Here is a 16,045-nt window from a genome sequence, read left to right on the forward strand (position 1 = left end):
AGAGAGTGTCCAGGGCCAGGCTGGAGCAACTTGCTGCAGTGGAAGGTGTCCCTGCTTATGTAAGGGGTTTGGAACTGGATGATCTTTAAGGTCCATTCCAACCCGAACCATTCCATGACTCCGCGACGGTCCCTCGCGCGGTCCCTCGACCCCCCCCCTGCTCCCCCCGTCACATGGTCCCGTCCCCTTCCCGCCCCCGCCGCCCGCATGGGCCGCTCTGGCCCCGCCCCCCCCGCCCGCATGAGCCGCTCTGGCCCCGCCCCCCACGCGCGCGCACTGTGCACGCGGCGCCGGCCGGCTCTCGGCGGCACGTAGCGCACGCACCCCAGCCCGCCTCTGGCGCGAGGCGCCGGCAGCCAATCGGAGCGCGGCGCGGGGCCGGACCGACCAATGGGGGCGGCCGGGGGGCGGGCGCTGAGCGCGAGGGCGGCTATAGGCGGGCGGGCGCGCGGCCGCTCGCCCTCAGTCAGAGCCGGGGAGGCGAGATCGGCGGAGCTGCGCAGCGGGTTTGCCGGCACAGCGGTGAGTGCGCCGGCACCGCTCGGCCTCGGCGCCCCGCGAGCACCGGGGACGCGGTTCAGAGTCCCCGCGTGGCAGCGGCGGAGTCCCGGCCGCCCCCGTGGGATGGGGCCGTGCCGCCGGGCTGTGCCGAGGCTCGGTGGTCCCTGAGGGGTGCAGGCGGCTGTGGGCGGTTCGCGCAGCACCGGTGGGGGTTGGGGGGTCTGGGCGGCCTGAACCCCGCCAACGTGTGGGACTAGGGGGTGAAATCAGGGGGATGTGAGGGTTAAGGCGCGGGCAAAATCGGGGGAATATGATGGGTCATATAAGTCAAGGCGGGGACACAATCGGGGAGATATGGTGGGTCAATGCTGGGCCAAACTTTGGGGGATATGTTGGGTCGAGGCATCCTCAAAGGCAGAGTTTAACCTCTCCCTCTTAGTCATTAACAATCACGCTCGGATTGCCTGCGGTGATTCGGACTTTCCCCCTCTTTAGTGGATGTCCTTCAGCTGCCCGTCTCAAATATTTAACGTTTGCCGTCGGCGCTCCAGTCCGTGCCTGAGGTCTCTTAGCGGGTGGTTAAGTGCTGGTTATCCCAAGGCAGCAGCGCGTGGATGTGCATCCCTGGATGTTGAGGTGTGCAGAAAGAACTGAAGAATTGCGTGTTAACCCTCTCGCCTCGTGCAGGGACTGCCGGAGAGGATCCTGGGCTTCCTCCCGTTCCGTTACTCGCCTGCTGAGTCACAGGGTAGGGCTGTGACTGTCTGAGCCTGGCAGGAAGTACTGAAGTTTGTCATCCAAACCCACGGGCTGAGGCAATGCAGGTTCAGGCCTCCATCTTGTTGAACACCGAGAGAGAAAGTGGTTCTGCACGTCTGCGATTTACTCCCTGCCGGGCATTGTTTAGAACCCGTAGTATCATGTTACAGAGATAAAGGTGAATTTAAACCCCGTGGAATGCAGAGCAGTAGGATTGGAAGGTGCACATCTTGCCCGGTTTTCAGGAGTGCTTTAGCAGTGGATTTGATGTGTTGAATCCGATAGAGTGAGCTCAAAGGTCTAATGGGCAGTAAACTATATTCAGGGTGGTAATGGTATGAGAGTTGTGGTCATACAGGACGTTTAAATGTCATGCAAAACTGGTAAGTGGCAGTTCTGTAATAAGACTCTAGGGTAGTTCTTCCTTAAGGCCAAACTTTAGTGTTGCTTTTTAAATCTCCATTCAGATGCTTGCAGTGCTCAGCTGTAACCCTGTCTTGACTTTACAGACATGTGGCTGCAAAACAGCTCACAAGGACAGGCTTTGATGATAAAGTTGGCTGTAAATAAAATCTTTAGAAATAATTTTCAGTTGGAGTAGTCCCCAGTGGTGTGAGAATACTGCATTTCCTGGGCAGAGCACAGAATCAGATGGGGGATAAGTGGTGGTTTCTTGGACTTCAGGTGATAGTGGAGTGAGTACTCAGAGCTGGCAGTGGGTTGTGACTTAGCTTTGAGTAGGTGCTGACACGTGTGTTCCTGGGAAGGCCAGGAAAGCTGGTGTGTGTGGCTTCTCCCCTGCAGGGAGACAGTGACCTTGGCAGCAGATTATGGTACAGAAAAAGGTTTAAGGCAATGTGTGTGTTAAATACCACTGTGGTATTTGCGTGTTGGGCTGATTCCACGGCTCAGGACAAAGGTCTGGAGCAGACAGTGCTGCTGGTGACCTCTCCTGCCTTCAGTCAGCATTTCCACAGTTAAACCTGTGCTCAGGCTGCCCCTTGTGTTCTAGATGAGTTGATTGAATTGACTGAGGCAGGATTCATAGTGCTGAGCTCGTGGGGAGCTAAACAGCTTCAGTTTTACCCTGTAGCTCAGTGGGAAAACTGTTCCTTGAGCACGGGAGTGAGGGGGTTTGCAAAATGAGCAAGAAGAAAGTGTGAAGGATTTCTGGAGTGGTGCTGTGAAATGGCTCTTTGTGCAGAAAAGGGAGAGGTCGTTTGTCAAGGATGCTCAGTAACATCAGACCTGGCAGACATTCCCAGTGGAAGCTCTTGGAGTGTGTATTCCTGAAGTGCCTCCTTTGTGGAGGTCAACAAACAGTTCTTGCATTGTGCTAAGACTTCCTGTGAGCTGGCTGTGCTTTCAAAGAATAAGGCACCTAAAGTTTTGTGACAGAGCCACCGTTCTGAAAATGAAAGTGCCAACCTAATAAACTCTAATAAATCTTCTTGGGAATCTTCCTGGTAGCCATTGCTCAGTGCACCTGCAGAGAGATAAGTGTTGGTGTGGGTGGGACTGATAACTGGAGAGTTGCAGGGATTTATTTCTAGCTTGTGTGTTATTCACTGGTTGAAGCTCAGTAGTGGCAACGTGAAGGTCAACTCCAAGTAAGTTGTGTTGCTTCCTAGATTAGTCATATCATCTGTCAGTGTGTGGGTCTGACTCTAAACAGGCCCTTGAAAATGTTAGAGGTTATACAACCAGGGGCAGGACAGCTGGAAGGGACACTTGAAAGCCAAGGGGACAAGGCAAATGGCTGCCTGTGTTTCAGGGGGAGGAATTTGCCATGGAGGAAGAACTGAGTGTGTGAAGTGACTCCTCACACAGACTCAGAACAAACAGCAGCATTTCTAAGGTCGTGTTTTCTTAACTTTGCAGTAACTGTGGATTCATGACCATTTCTGTAAACAGAGTTGCCACCCACACTGGCTTGCCAAAAAGCCAGATTCCAGATAGTTCTGCTTCTGAGGCTGAGCTTTATTCTCTGCAGATGGGCTGGGTTTGGTGCCAGTGAGTGGCTTACAAGCATGTGTATGACTTGGTTTTTAAAATCTAGCCGAGCTTACGTAAGAGTTTTCTTATGTGTGTAGAAGTGAGAAGGGGGAAGAGGAAGTGTTCAGAACATTGTGGTGAATTTTCTTCCTTTTAAGAGGAAAAGTTAAAAGGAAAAACTATTCCTGTAAATACTCAACAGGGTGTAACTATTAATGCAAGCTCTTAATTAGAGCTGTGGCTGTTTCTGTTTCGACACAGGCTCTGGTTGGCTCTGAGCAGCTGCTGTGCATACTAAGAGCTGGTGCACTTCAGACTCTTATCAAAAAGAACTCTTAACTGGTAGCAGAGATTTCCTGTATTAGGATTGCTTGGCTGCTCTTATGTGGTGAGAGATCTCTCTCTGAAACCAGCCTTCTGGGTTTAGACTGTTCTTCCCATCTATGTTAAGACTTTTCCCAACATTTGACTCTGAACTCTCGCCAAGTTTAAGTTTTCCTTCAGTGTGATGTTTTTGAACTGGTCTCATGCCTGCAGGTATTACTTATTACAGGATATAAAATTCAAGCTGATGCTTGCAGCAGTTGCTGCCTGCTTAGAGCAGTGCAAGGCCTGTGAGTCCCTGGGCAGGGGGCCTGAGGGGGTTTCTGTGTCCCTGGCACCCCTGGGCTGTGTGGGAGAGGGACTGGGACAGGCCTGGTGAGAGTTGGGTGGTGCTGGTTGTGCCTGTGGCTGAAGCTGCTAAAAGCCACACACAACCAACCAGCCTCTGGGGAGCCCGAGGAGCTGGGGAGTGGCATTGGCAGGTTGTGGTGGGAAGGGTGTGGGATGGGGCTCTGCCTGCTCTGCTCACCTGCAGCTTAGGCTGCAACATGATGGTCACCCCAACTCTGGTGACTGTGCAGAGCCTACCCAGAGACTTGAGGACTCCTGGGAATTAGGAAGGTGCCATATTTCAAAGGAATTACCACTTTATAGCTGTGAGGACACTGTGACCTGACACCAGAAAGGCATGTCTGGTATTGTTAATTAGAGATTCCTCCCTTCCCTGCTGAAGCTCCCATTTTCCATTCAGACAATTTCTCTAGAGAAGTTTGCTCCCTACCAGGAGCCTGCATTCACATCATCTGCTCCTACTGTTTCGTGCAGGGTCTCATGATACTGCAATGAGGTCACTTAAAAACATCAAAAGAGACTCTCCCTTGGACATAGGGAAGAGGGTTTTTTAATGATAAAGGTGATGACACTGGCACAGGTTGCCTGGAGAAGCTGTGGCTGCCCCATCCCTGGAAGCTGGGGATGGTTGGACATGGCTTGGAGCAACCTGGTCTGGTGGAAGGTGTCCCTGCCCATGGCAGAGGGTGGAATGAGATGATCAGAAGGAAACTTCCAACCCATTCCATGAGTAATGCTAAAATCTTCTTTTCAGGTATTAAAGATGTCCATCACCAAGATCCACGCCCGTGAAATCTTTGACTCTCGTGGGAATCCCACTGTTGAGGTGGACCTGTACACCAACAAAGGTGAGTCCTCAGCTGTAGGGGTTCACTCCTTTCTTATATCTGATGGAACAAATTATCCCATTCTAGCCTTGCAGTTGTGCTTACTTTTTCTTCCATACATAGAACTTGTTGAGACTGGCAGGAAAAACCTCTGCCTCATTCTCCTGGGATGAGTTTGCTGAGCTCAAGTTCCTGGCCTGGACAGTGCAGGGTGTTTTGAAGTGTGCTGCTTCTTGCAGTCTAAATTGTGCCAGTGCAGTTCCAAACCTGCCTTCCTTCCCCTACCCCAAACATAAACTGGGATAGCAGTTGCAAACTAAACTTAAGGCCTTTGTTCCTGTCCTTGAGCAGCTGCTGCTGGTCCTGGTGGTCAGTGCTCCCCAAACTCTGTCTGACTGCACCTTGTCTGGCAGTCACTTGCTGCAATGAAAGTCTGCTGCAGAGCTGAATTTTGAGTAATGGTTTCTTCTCTGTGTGAGAACTCAGGCATGACTAAAGAACTTGTCTAATTGGGCCTTCACATATAACATCTTATATTTTTAATTATTGTAGGACTTTCCCTTGGTTTGTGAGTTGTTCATCCCACATCTGATAGGATCTGACAAAGGCATTGTGCAGACTCATACCGACGTGCTTTGGTGGAATGAGCAAACACAATGGCTGTAATACACTGACTAAAGAGCTGATCTTTCTGCCTCAAAGGATTAATGCAGTCATTTAATGAGACTGCCCCCACTAAGCTCTTTGATTTAGTGGGATAAGGGAAAGACTGGAGGCTGAAGCTGGCATCTTGAACCACAGGCAGAACAGACTCCAGTGTGCAGAGTTGCTCCAAGTTCAGCATCCTTGGCTGGAGGAATGGGCTGTCTGGGTGGCTCTGCTGTTGTCAGAAGAGCTCAGAACTCACATTAACAAAATAGACCTCTTAATTGTCCCTTTTATGCCATATCTTAGACTTTAAGAGCTTGCCCGCCAGACTGAGCTCAAAAGTAGATCCAGTGAGTAAAGCTGCCTTTTTGGAAAAAGAATGGATGGGTTTGTAACTTAAACACTTGAAATGCACAGTGGAAGAGAATGAGTCTGTGAGGGAAACACTGATAAACTGGTGATGCTGTCAAGGAGCAGACAACCCTCTTAGGATCACTGTACATGTGAGCAGAGATGTGGTTTAGAGACTTCCTCTCCCATCTCCAGGGATGGAAGTATGGGCAGGTTGGGATGGTTTGTGGATGTTTTGTGGGTTTGAACGTGCCAAGACAATTCATTTTTGTGTTGTGCACAGGTCTGTTCAGAGCTGCTGTTCCCAGTGGTGCCTCAACTGGAATCTATGAAGCTCTGGAGCTTCGTGACAATGACAAGACACGCTACCTGGGCAAAGGTAACCCTGAGTCTGGGTCCCCAGAGAGCCCTGTCACAGTGGCTGTGTCCCTGCATGTGCTGCTGCTGCACTGTAGCAGAGGACACCAGGGCTCCTGTGCTGCTGTCTGTGTTCTGTACAAGGCATGGCAAGTGAGCAGGGCCAGTGGAGATGGACAGGGAGGGGACAGCTGTGGGTTGGGGCACAGGGAAAGCAGAGGCTGCTGGGCTGGTTCTCTGGGGATGATGTGCAGGGTGACTCTGCCTCCAGCAGTGCAGCTGCCTCCTGCTGGAGGTCACTGTACCTGCACAGGTGGGTCTGTGGAGCTTGGACAGGCCAGGCAGGTGCCAGTGTCTCTGTACAGTGTGCCCAAATGTCCTCTGGTATGCTGCTCCCCTTGCCCTGTGTGTGTGTCAGTGCAGAGTGCATCAGCAGGGTGCCATGAGGACATCCACACTGCCTCCTCCAAAAGGCTTGGAGCCAGTCACAAGGTCTTTCCATGGGCCAAATTCTCAAAGAACCCTTAAATCTGTCAGCTCTGTCGCTGTAGACTCCTTAGATCCTGAACCTGAGATTTTATATCAGCTGCTGTCCACAGCTAATGTGCAGCTCTGCACTGGTAATCCTGGAGGATGCTTCTATTTCAGGGTGCACAGCAGCCAAAGCCACTCTGAATTCTGTCTGTCATTACAGATAGCCAGATACTTAGGTTTGTGTTAGTGGTGTTAATATTTTACTTGTCTGGGGACTGATTGTGTGCTCTGAAAGGAAATTAAACACAGCAGTCACCAGGCTGGCTGGGGAACAAGTATGGGTGAGAATGAAAAGCTGCAAACAAGATGTCATTACCTAATACACATCCTAATTGTAGTTCTTATGACCATTCTGAGAGCTTGGACAGTCAGGGCTCCTTTCTAACTTGCTGCTCTAAAAGCACTGGTGATGCCTTCCAAGTATAAGCAATCATCTTGACTTTTGGCTGGGTGAGGGAATTATTTTCAGACTCTTTTGCCAGTCAGGTGAAAGGAAGCTGAAATATTTTTTGCCTATTAAGAAAGAGCAATTAGAGTGGATAACTACTGAATTAACTTGGAGAGCTTTGTCTTAGAAGATTCATGGTTGTTAATACTTTTAACACAGAATAAACTCCTGGATAACTGAATATCCCAAAAAGCTGAAAAGCTTATGCTGTTTACCCAGGGCACTTCTTCTTGAGAAGAGTAAATGTGTACTTACCTCACTGTGCTAAATGTGTGTGTGCTTAGACCTGTTAAGTCTGATCCTACAGGCAGTTCTTAATGGCATGTAACTAGACAGTGGTTAACAGGCTGTGGCAGCTGAAGGGCTTTGTCAGCTGGGAGATAACAGGAGTTGTGAAAAAATAATCACCAAATGGGATGAGTTGCAGATAACTGGTAGGCCTTTTGTAATATAAATCTGCAGACTTAGACTATTTGGAAAAGCAATTAATGTGGTTTAGGGTGCAGTTAATTAGCATTCACTGTTCTGAACGTGGGGTTTTTGGAAATGTTTAAACACTGCACAGTAAAATATGTGCTAGGGTGATGCTTTAGCAAAGTTACAGAATGATAGCAGATGGTGAAATGCATGAGCTGCTGCATACCTAACTTCTAGGGAAACCTTTTTCTTTCCCCCTTTTCATAGATTCTATGAGTAGCCCATCCTAAAACCTTCTGTAAATGCTGTCATTCAACCACTTGAGGTTTGGGTCCAAAGTGCTGTTGTCAGAATTATGGAGACCTGGGTGGAAAACTCAAATACAGCCTTGCACAATTTCCTTTGCTCTTTGGACCTTTTGTTTCTGGTCCACTGCTCAGTGTCAGGCTCTTGCTGGCTGGTAGGTCTGTTCACCTGTGTGTGTCCTTTCTCTTGCATGCCTGTGGGGTTGGCTGTGAGTCTTCCTTGATTCTGTTGTCCTGTTTGGCTTCTGTCAGGTGTCTCCAGAGCTGTTAAGTATGTTAACGAGTTCCTGGGGACAGCCCTGTGCACACAGGTAATGGATGTGCTTTCAGTGCAGCCCTGTCACTCGGGTGAGCTCCTGCAGTGCATGGCCTTGCATTCTAACCCTGCACAGGCATTCCTGGGCAGTGTGTCCTTCAGGCAGCTCCCACTCAGTCGAGGTGACCTCTCTCTGAGCTCAGGTTGGATTGGGGCTGGAGTAGCATGAGGTGGTATTCCTGAGATGTTACTGCTCCTGAGATCCCTACTAACACCTGCATAACCTGTGTGATTGACCAGTGTCTGATCTGCTTGTTCCTTCCAGGTGTCTCAAAAGCTGTTGAGCACGTCAATAAAACGATTGCACCTGCACTGGTTAGCAAGGTAGGAGCAATCTGCCTTTCCCTAACCTCACCTAAAGCCAGGCAGTGTGGCCAAACCACCCCTCAGGGTGGTTGGAGGAACTGTGTGACGTGGGGGGTGTTAGTGGATTGGGGTGCATGTGAACAAACTGACTACAGCAATTGTTTTACTTAATTTACTTAATGAATGCATATCTAATACATGATCAAACCATCTCTGGCAGCCTGGTGGTGCAGTGTGTAGGAACACAAGCACCTGAGAGCTGCAGTGGTGTGCTTTATACTTGAGTGGCTGAATGATGAGGAGAGGCTGGGTTTCATCCAAGCTGGGTAATTTGGAAGGGAATCTGAGTGATCTAGAAAAGTCTGCTTGTGTGAGATTCCTGAGTTCTTTGTGGGCTCTAAGCCTTGCTTACAAAGGATGGTGCAAAACTAGGTAATATGTGAAGTGGTTGCACATCCAGCTTGCCTGTCAGCCTTGGTCTGCTGCAAGAGGCCAGAGGTTCTGCTGTGTGATAATGGCAAGTTTTGGTGCCTGCCAGGGGTGTAGGTGAGAGTTTGTGGATGTGTGTTTGGTGTCCAACAGTGGTTTTTGCTTGCTTCTCTCTGCAGAATGTCAATGTTGTGGAGCAAGAAAAGATTGACAAACTGATGCTGGAAATGGATGGGACTGAGAATAAATGTAAGTGGGCTTTGTGTTGTCCTGAGGGGTGGAAAGGTGAAGAAGGGTTTATAGAATTCTAACTTGCTTTATCAGAAATGGGTAGAGTGTGGCATGTGCCGTGCACTGCCATAATTAAAACTGTGGGGCTGGCATTGCTGAGTGTCTTTATAAAGACATTTCCATAAACAATTCCTTCTCTTTCAGCCAAATTTGGTGCCAATGCCATCTTGGGTGTGTCTCTGGCTGTGTGCAAAGCTGGTGCTGCTGAGAAGGGTGTCCCCTTGTACCGTCACATCGCCGACCTTGCTGGGAACGCAGAAGTCATTCTCCCAGTTCCTGTGAGTCTCTTGGTGGGGCTGAAGCCTCAGGTGCCTCATAATGCCTCATGGGCACAAATGCTGTTATCAAGTTCCCCTGAAACATTCTAACTTGGCTTTTTTTGGTTGCTCCAAGGCTTTCAACGTGATCAACGGTGGCTCCCACGCTGGCAATAAGCTGGCCATGCAGGAGTTCATGATCCTCCCCGTGGGTGCCGAGAGCTTCAAGGAGGCCATGCGCATCGGGGCAGAGGTCTACCACAACCTCAAGAATGTCATCAAGGAGAAGTATGGCAAGGATGCCACCAACGTGGGGGATGAGGGTGGCTTTGCCCCCAACATCCTGGAAAACAAAGAAGGTAAGAATGAGCTAAATGCAGGAGGAGCTGTAACTGAAAGCTGGAGAATTAAGACCACGCCTGCCCAATATCAATGGAAAGCAGGATCAAGAGGTTCAAAGGTGTAGGACTTGCTGCTGTTTCTTGGCTCTGCTTCTCAGCCTGACAGACATCCCGAGATGCTCTGCTGATGTGGTCAGGTGTTCCCTTGGACATCAGCTTATGCAGCTTGACAGGGTGGCTTTAACCTCAGTGCCTCATTAGTTCCATTCCTGTAGCAGCTTAAGGGAATCTTGTGTCCTTCCAGTTGAAAAGTGATGTGGAAACATCTGTGCACTGCAGGTCTCCCAGAACCAGTACTCAAAGGTCACTGGAGTTGTTTTTCTGCTGACAGGGGAGGAAAACAGTTTATACTCTGCCTGGTCATGTGTGGGAGTGCACGAAGGCTTGCCTGGGAAGTTGAGGCAGTTGCTGCTTCCATGGCCAAACAGTTCTGTTCAGGAACCTGTGGGAGAGGCAGTTTGTCTGTGGGAAGTGAAATACCTGTTCCTACAAAAACTGTGACAGAGGAGCTGTTTTTCTGCCTCTCACAGAAATGGAGCTGCTAAGGCAGTAGAATACTACAACTCTTAAGTTGCTTGCTACTTTACACCTGTTAGTTATGTTATTGTTTAGGGTGACTTCTAAACTGCACTGCCTTTTCTGACACTGAAGATACTGAGGCAGCACCAGGAATGGGGCCATTTCTGAGTCCCTGTCACATGCAGCTTTGCTGGGTCTGTGCCCTCACAGACCTCAGTGAGGATGACCTTGAATGACTGTTACAGCCCAAGGAATTTGTGTTGCTGGCAGCAGCTGCTTTTGCAGCCTGTGCTACATTAGCATCTTACAAAACCCAACCAAGCCCACAAAAAACCCAAACCAACAAGAAATAAAACCACTTGATCTAAGCTTCCTACTGCAGATAGCCTGGCTGATCCCAGCTGCTTCACTCAGAGTCAGGGGTAACGGGGAGAGTTTTACTGGTTGGATCATACAGAGTTCCCTTGCTTGGGCTCTGCCAAACAGTAGCACAGTGGGCAGTATCCAGAGACTTTTCCTGAGTGGTTCTGTCCCCTCTTCTGCAGATAAATGTGCAAGTGGAGAACAGGTAGATGCCAAGAGGGGTGCCCTGTGCAGAGGCAGGCTGTATCCCCTTGCCTGTCAGGGTTTGGATGCTCACTGCTTCCGTGGACAGCACTTGATGTGGAGCTAAAAGGGATTAGAGTGCAGCCAGTGCTTCCTGCCCACATGCATAAAGCTGAAGGAGGATGTGGTATCACCTAGCATTAAGCTTTCTGGGCTGACATGTAGTCCTGCCTGAAGAGATTAGGAATCCCATAATGGTGTCTCAAGGGTATTACAAGCTAAAAGCAGTATTAGAGTAATATCTTGTTCCAGTCAGTTCAGAAGTGGGAGAGTTTAAGAACCTTTTCTGTGCAGCCTTTGGGCTTTCCAAAGTGGGTAATGGAGATTCTTTGCCAAGTGACCGTGCTGCTGTTGGGAAATGAGCAGCTTTTGGGTTAAGATGTTTGGCAGGAGCTCAGAGATCCCTCCCTGTGTTCCAGCCCTGGAGCTGCTGAAGACGGCGATCGCCAAGGCCGGATACACCGACAAGGTGGTCATTGGCATGGACGTGGCTGCCTCAGAGTTCTACCGGGATGGGAAGTATGACCTGGACTTCAAATCCCCCGATGACCCCAGCAGATACATCACTCCTGACCAGCTGGCTGACCTGTACAAGGGCTTTGTCAAGGGCTACCCCGGTGAGTTCTTCATTAACAAGAAGCACAGTAGTGGTGGGTAGGGGTTGATTGCTGAAAGAAAGAGCTGCTGTGCAGCCTCTCTTACAGGAGGGATCGAGAGCTCCTCCCTTGATCAGCCTCTTAGGGGGCTTAGGAATGTTCTTCAAAGTGGGTAGTGCTTGGCTGCAGCACTTTGGTACCACTGCATTCAAACAAGACCTTTCAGGCCGCTGTTGTCTAAAAGCTGCTGGTGTCCCTCTGCAGTGGTGTCCATCGAAGACCCGTTTGACCAGGATGACTGGGCTGCCTGGAAGAAGTTCACTGGCAGTGCTGGCATCCAGGTGGTTGGTGATGACCTGACTGTGACCAATCCAAAGCGCATTGCCAAGGCTGTGGAGGAGAAAGCCTGCAACTGCCTCCTGCTCAAGGTCAACCAGATCGGCTCCGTGACAGAGTCCCTGCAAGCGTAAGTTCTCCCTCCTTGGCCAGGCAGGCATGGGGTTGTTTTTTGAGGGAGGTGAACATACAGACCAGATCCAGGGGAACAAAAAATCTGTTGGTGGAGCATCTGTGAAGGGAGAACAATTATTAACTGAGAGAGGATATTGCAAGTAAACTTGTACCTTCGTGGTGTTGGCATCACGGGGCACACGGAACAACCTCACAGGGTCTGAGCACGCGTGAAAGTGGCTCTTGGTCACCACCTTGTCGTGTGATCCTGGCCTGCCCCAAAGGGTAGTCCTGTCCTGCCAAAGCCAGGAATGCTGCCACCTGGCACTGTCAGCAGAGCAGAGGCTGCTGGGCACATGGGCACGGTGTGAACCTCGTGTCTTTATCTCTTCCAGCTGCAAGCTGGCCCAGTCCAACGGCTGGGGTGTGATGGTGAGTCACCGCTCTGGAGAGACAGAAGATACCTTCATTGCTGACCTGGTCGTGGGTCTCTGCACTGGTCAGGTTGGTATCTGTGCCTGCTGCAGTTTGGCTTTTTTGCTTGATGAGCTAATTTGGTGGTGAAGCCAAGGCCATGCTGCACTGCAGCTGGAGGCTGCTCTGCCTTCAGGTGTGCAGGTTTGCTGTGCCTGTACACAGGGAGACGATTTGACTCACAACAGTGTGACAGGAAAATTGTTATCTTGTGCAAACTCACCTTTAACCACCAATTTAAAAAACCTTTGTCAACTCCAGTGGGTGTACTGGGATTTCCCGATCCTGAGGCTGATAGCAAATGAATAATCTTTATTGCTCCCAAACCTCTTGTGTTTGAGTGTTTAGATATTGAGCCTGATGCTCAAATAAAGCTTATCACTAAATTACTATTACATAATTATGCTTGTTTCTCTGAAGAGTTTTGTGTTGGCCCCTCTGGCCTGGTTTCTGCTCTAGTTCTTCATAACTTTGTGATTTCCCTTTCAGATCAAAACTGGTGCCCCTTGCCGGTCCGAGCGTTTAGCCAAGTACAACCAGCTGCTGAGGTGAGCCTTGGGAAAGGGGAACAGGGCTGAGCCTGGCATAGAATGAATGCTCCAGTAATGCTTTGGGGGGCACAGCTTGGTCTTCTGCCTCTCAGAAACACCCTGCAGCTGAAGGACATAAAGTGACCCTGGCAGAGGTGCTTTTGGGCCGGTGCTTTGTAGGGTGGCTGAAGGCTGAGCTGGATGGGTGAGGTCCTTAACAGACACACTGAGGGAGCATCACATAAAGCATGTGATCTGGATGTGAGATTGTCCTTCTCTCTGCATGGGGCAGTTCCCCTGGGCAAGCATTTAAAATGTTTGGGTTGAGTTCTGCCAGATGGGGGGCACTGACCCGATGGGGCAGTTCTGTGACTGGTGGGAACTGGTTTGTCACTGGCAGTGCCTTCAGCACCACGTAGGTTGAGGGTTTCAGTGTAAGGCCAGTGGCTGTGCTGGTGCAGGAGCTCTGTGCTGTCTGCTGACCCCCAGTGCTCTCTTGCCTCCCCCCAGAATTGAGGAGGAGCTTGGCAGCAAGGCTCGCTTTGCTGGGAGGAACTTCAGGAACCCTCGTGTCAACTAAGTGTGGATCAGTCGACCCCTGTTCTGGCTTTGAGCACCAGTCATTTACTTAGATCACAGTTACCTGTACTAGAAAGTTAAGGGCAGCTGAAGGAAAAGACCAGTCTGCAGGTCCTCTTCCCCCCCTAGATGATCCCTTCACCCAGTGTTTTCACCAACTCTGATGTGTTAATTGTAATGCTCTACTGCTTCTGTAGAACAGTCCTTGAGGGGGTTCTGTGTATTTAACACCCTCAGGGATCCTGACATTGTGGTTCTGGGCATCAACACTTTAGTTCCTTTCTCTGCCTGTCAATGTTTGGAGCTGTGTGATTTGCAGTGCAGCCAGAGGTACCTGCAGACAGAGTTAGTAGTGTTTTTACATGTGATAAATAAAAGCATCAAACAACCCAACAACGTGTGGTTTTGAGTTATTTGGAGGAGATGGGGGGCAGGGATACCCACCTCTGCATCATGGAATTATGGAATGGTTTGGGTTGGAAGGGACCTTAAAGCCCATCTTGTTCCACCTCCTGCCATGGGCAGGGACACCTCCCACTATTCCAGGTTGCTCCAAGCCCTGTCCTGCCTGGCCTTGGACACTCCCAGGGATCCAGGGGCAGCCACAGCTTCTCTGGGCAACCTGTGCCAGGGCCTCCCCACCCTCCCATCACATCCTGGTTTGAAGCTGTTCTGGAGGGAGTGAGAGTTGAACTGTTCCTGTGCTAGGGGCTGGGCTGTTGCTTTGTGACAAGGTGACAATTAGCTCAGTGTAGGTGCCTGTACCAAGCTGGCCTTCAAGGATCTGTTCAGTCATTGGGAAGGGAGACTAAGAATAGGTTTTTAACCTATGGATCAATAGTGATTCTGCAGGGGAGAAGGAAAAGCTCAGATTTCCCTCATGTATCAAAGCTGAGGTGTATCCTGACAGGAGTTGTGACCTTTGCCAGGGCCTGCTGCACATCTTGGCTGGTCAGTCCTGTCAGTGTGGCTGAAACATCCCAGTGACAGCCCTGGGCTCTGAGCTGTGGCACAGAGTTGCTCCTCAGCCCCTGGGCTTTGCTGATGGCACTGACAGAAGGTGTAATTTGGGGTTGACCCTAGAGCTGCACTTTGATTTTCACTCCATGAGTGTCCAGGTACTGTTTTTCCCAGGGGAGAAGGAAAGACTTGAGGGCATTTCCAGCTGTGAGAGTAGGGTGAACAAAAGGCTGATGAGCTGATCCTTGTATTTCCAAACCCCTTTGCTCCCTTCAGGCTGTGGCTCTGCTGGTTTGGCTGGGCAGGGCAGGCAGGGATGCCAAAGCATGTGGCACATCACTGCCCTTGGAGACAAGGAGGAAGAATTCCTTTCTCCTGGGCTTTGCCAAGAGTTTGTTCGGGGTTTCTGTCCCCACAGTGGTTCTGTTGGTCTGTGTGGTCACAGAGCAACATCCCCAGAACTGGGGATCAGACTTGTGACCTTAGTCCCTTTCTAGTCAGGAAAAATCAAATTATTACACAACTGAGGAAGGGGTTATCTAAGCCAGTTCTTGTTTCTTGCTTTCCTTTTTTTTTTTTTTCCTCTTTTCCATAATGGCAGATTTGTAATAAAAACACTAATTTCCGCTTCACTTAATGACTGTTCCTGGTCTTTCGGTTCCAGGAAAGGGTTCCCCGTGGCTGGAATGTTCATTATCCGTGAGGAGCACAACGCTGCCCTCCGGTGGGCGCTGCGGGCGTTGCAGTGTAGCGTCACAAACCAGTTTTGTGTGTCTTTTAAATGGCCAAGATGGAAAACGTTAAAGCCACTGATGCTGCAGGGAACGTGTCATCATCTGCTTTAAACTTAGAGAATATCGTCAGTTCTAGTTTGGGGGGAAAAAACAATTTATTTCAGTAGGTGCTGTGAAATACTGAGGGGCAAGGATGGGGTGTTGTGTCCCTGAACAAACCTGCACAGGGGGAGGGCAGAGGCCAGAGCAGAGATGTTTGTGAGCTGCTGGGATGGTTTACAGCTGCCTGGGACTGGTGTAAGAGCTAGGAAAGGGTTTAGCACCAAGGGCTGTGTGGGGGGAAGCCTGGCTGCTGTTTTGAACAGTTGGTGCTTTTGAACTAGAAGGGCTCATCTGCTGTTGCTGGTTCTGAAATACTCCTCTTGTGTGAAGATTAAGAAGCTGCAGCACTAAGAATGCTGAACATCCCTCAGGTGGGAAAGGAGGAGTTTCTGGCACCTTCCCTGTCCCTGAACCCGTGGAGGGAGGAAGGTGATGGCTGTTGTGTGTAATTAGTGCAAAGGGGAGTTCATCTCCTGAGGGAATGTGGCCCCAGGGTGTGGGAAGAACATTGAACTCCCATCACCTGGCATGTGCGTGTGTTTGGATCCGGTGTCCAAATGCACATGGACCAGCATCCCTTGGGAGTGAGGGGAATTCGGGCCTGGCCACACTTGGGCTTCCCCAGCTCCTGTGGCCAGTTCAGCAGGTGGAGCCTGAGAGCAACTACAGCACAGCCGG

General features: G+C 50.2%; 1 protein-coding gene across 2 annotated transcripts; it reads left to right on the forward strand.

The window, feature by feature from the left end:
* Positions 1 to 414: 414 nt before the first annotated feature.
* ENO1 (enolase 1) lies at positions 415 to 13,964 on the forward strand. 2 transcript variants are annotated; one of them, XM_032708973.1, is made up of 13 exons: positions 464 to 522; positions 997 to 1,137; positions 4,685 to 4,778; positions 6,040 to 6,135; positions 8,399 to 8,457; positions 9,048 to 9,117; positions 9,304 to 9,437; positions 9,553 to 9,775; positions 11,362 to 11,559; positions 11,803 to 12,004; positions 12,384 to 12,492; positions 12,952 to 13,010; positions 13,503 to 13,964. In XM_032708973.1, the coding sequence occupies exons 2-13, from the start codon at positions 1,000 to 1,002 to the stop codon at positions 13,570 to 13,572; spliced, it is 1,452 nt and encodes a 483-aa protein (XP_032564864.1). In that variant the 5' UTR covers positions 464 to 522; positions 997 to 999; the 3' UTR covers positions 13,573 to 13,964. The 2 variants fall into 2 exon arrangements, with proteins under 2 accessions (XP_032564865.1, XP_032564864.1); XM_032708974.1 differs by lacking the exon at positions 997 to 1,137 and having other exon boundaries at positions 415 to 522.
* The last annotated feature ends 2,081 nt before the right edge of the window (positions 13,965 to 16,045 follow it).

Source organism: Chiroxiphia lanceolata, chromosome 22, assembly GCF_009829145.1.
Source record: "Chiroxiphia lanceolata isolate bChiLan1 chromosome 22, bChiLan1.pri, whole genome shotgun sequence".
Lineage (NCBI taxonomy): Eukaryota > Metazoa > Chordata > Aves > Passeriformes > Pipridae > Chiroxiphia > Chiroxiphia lanceolata.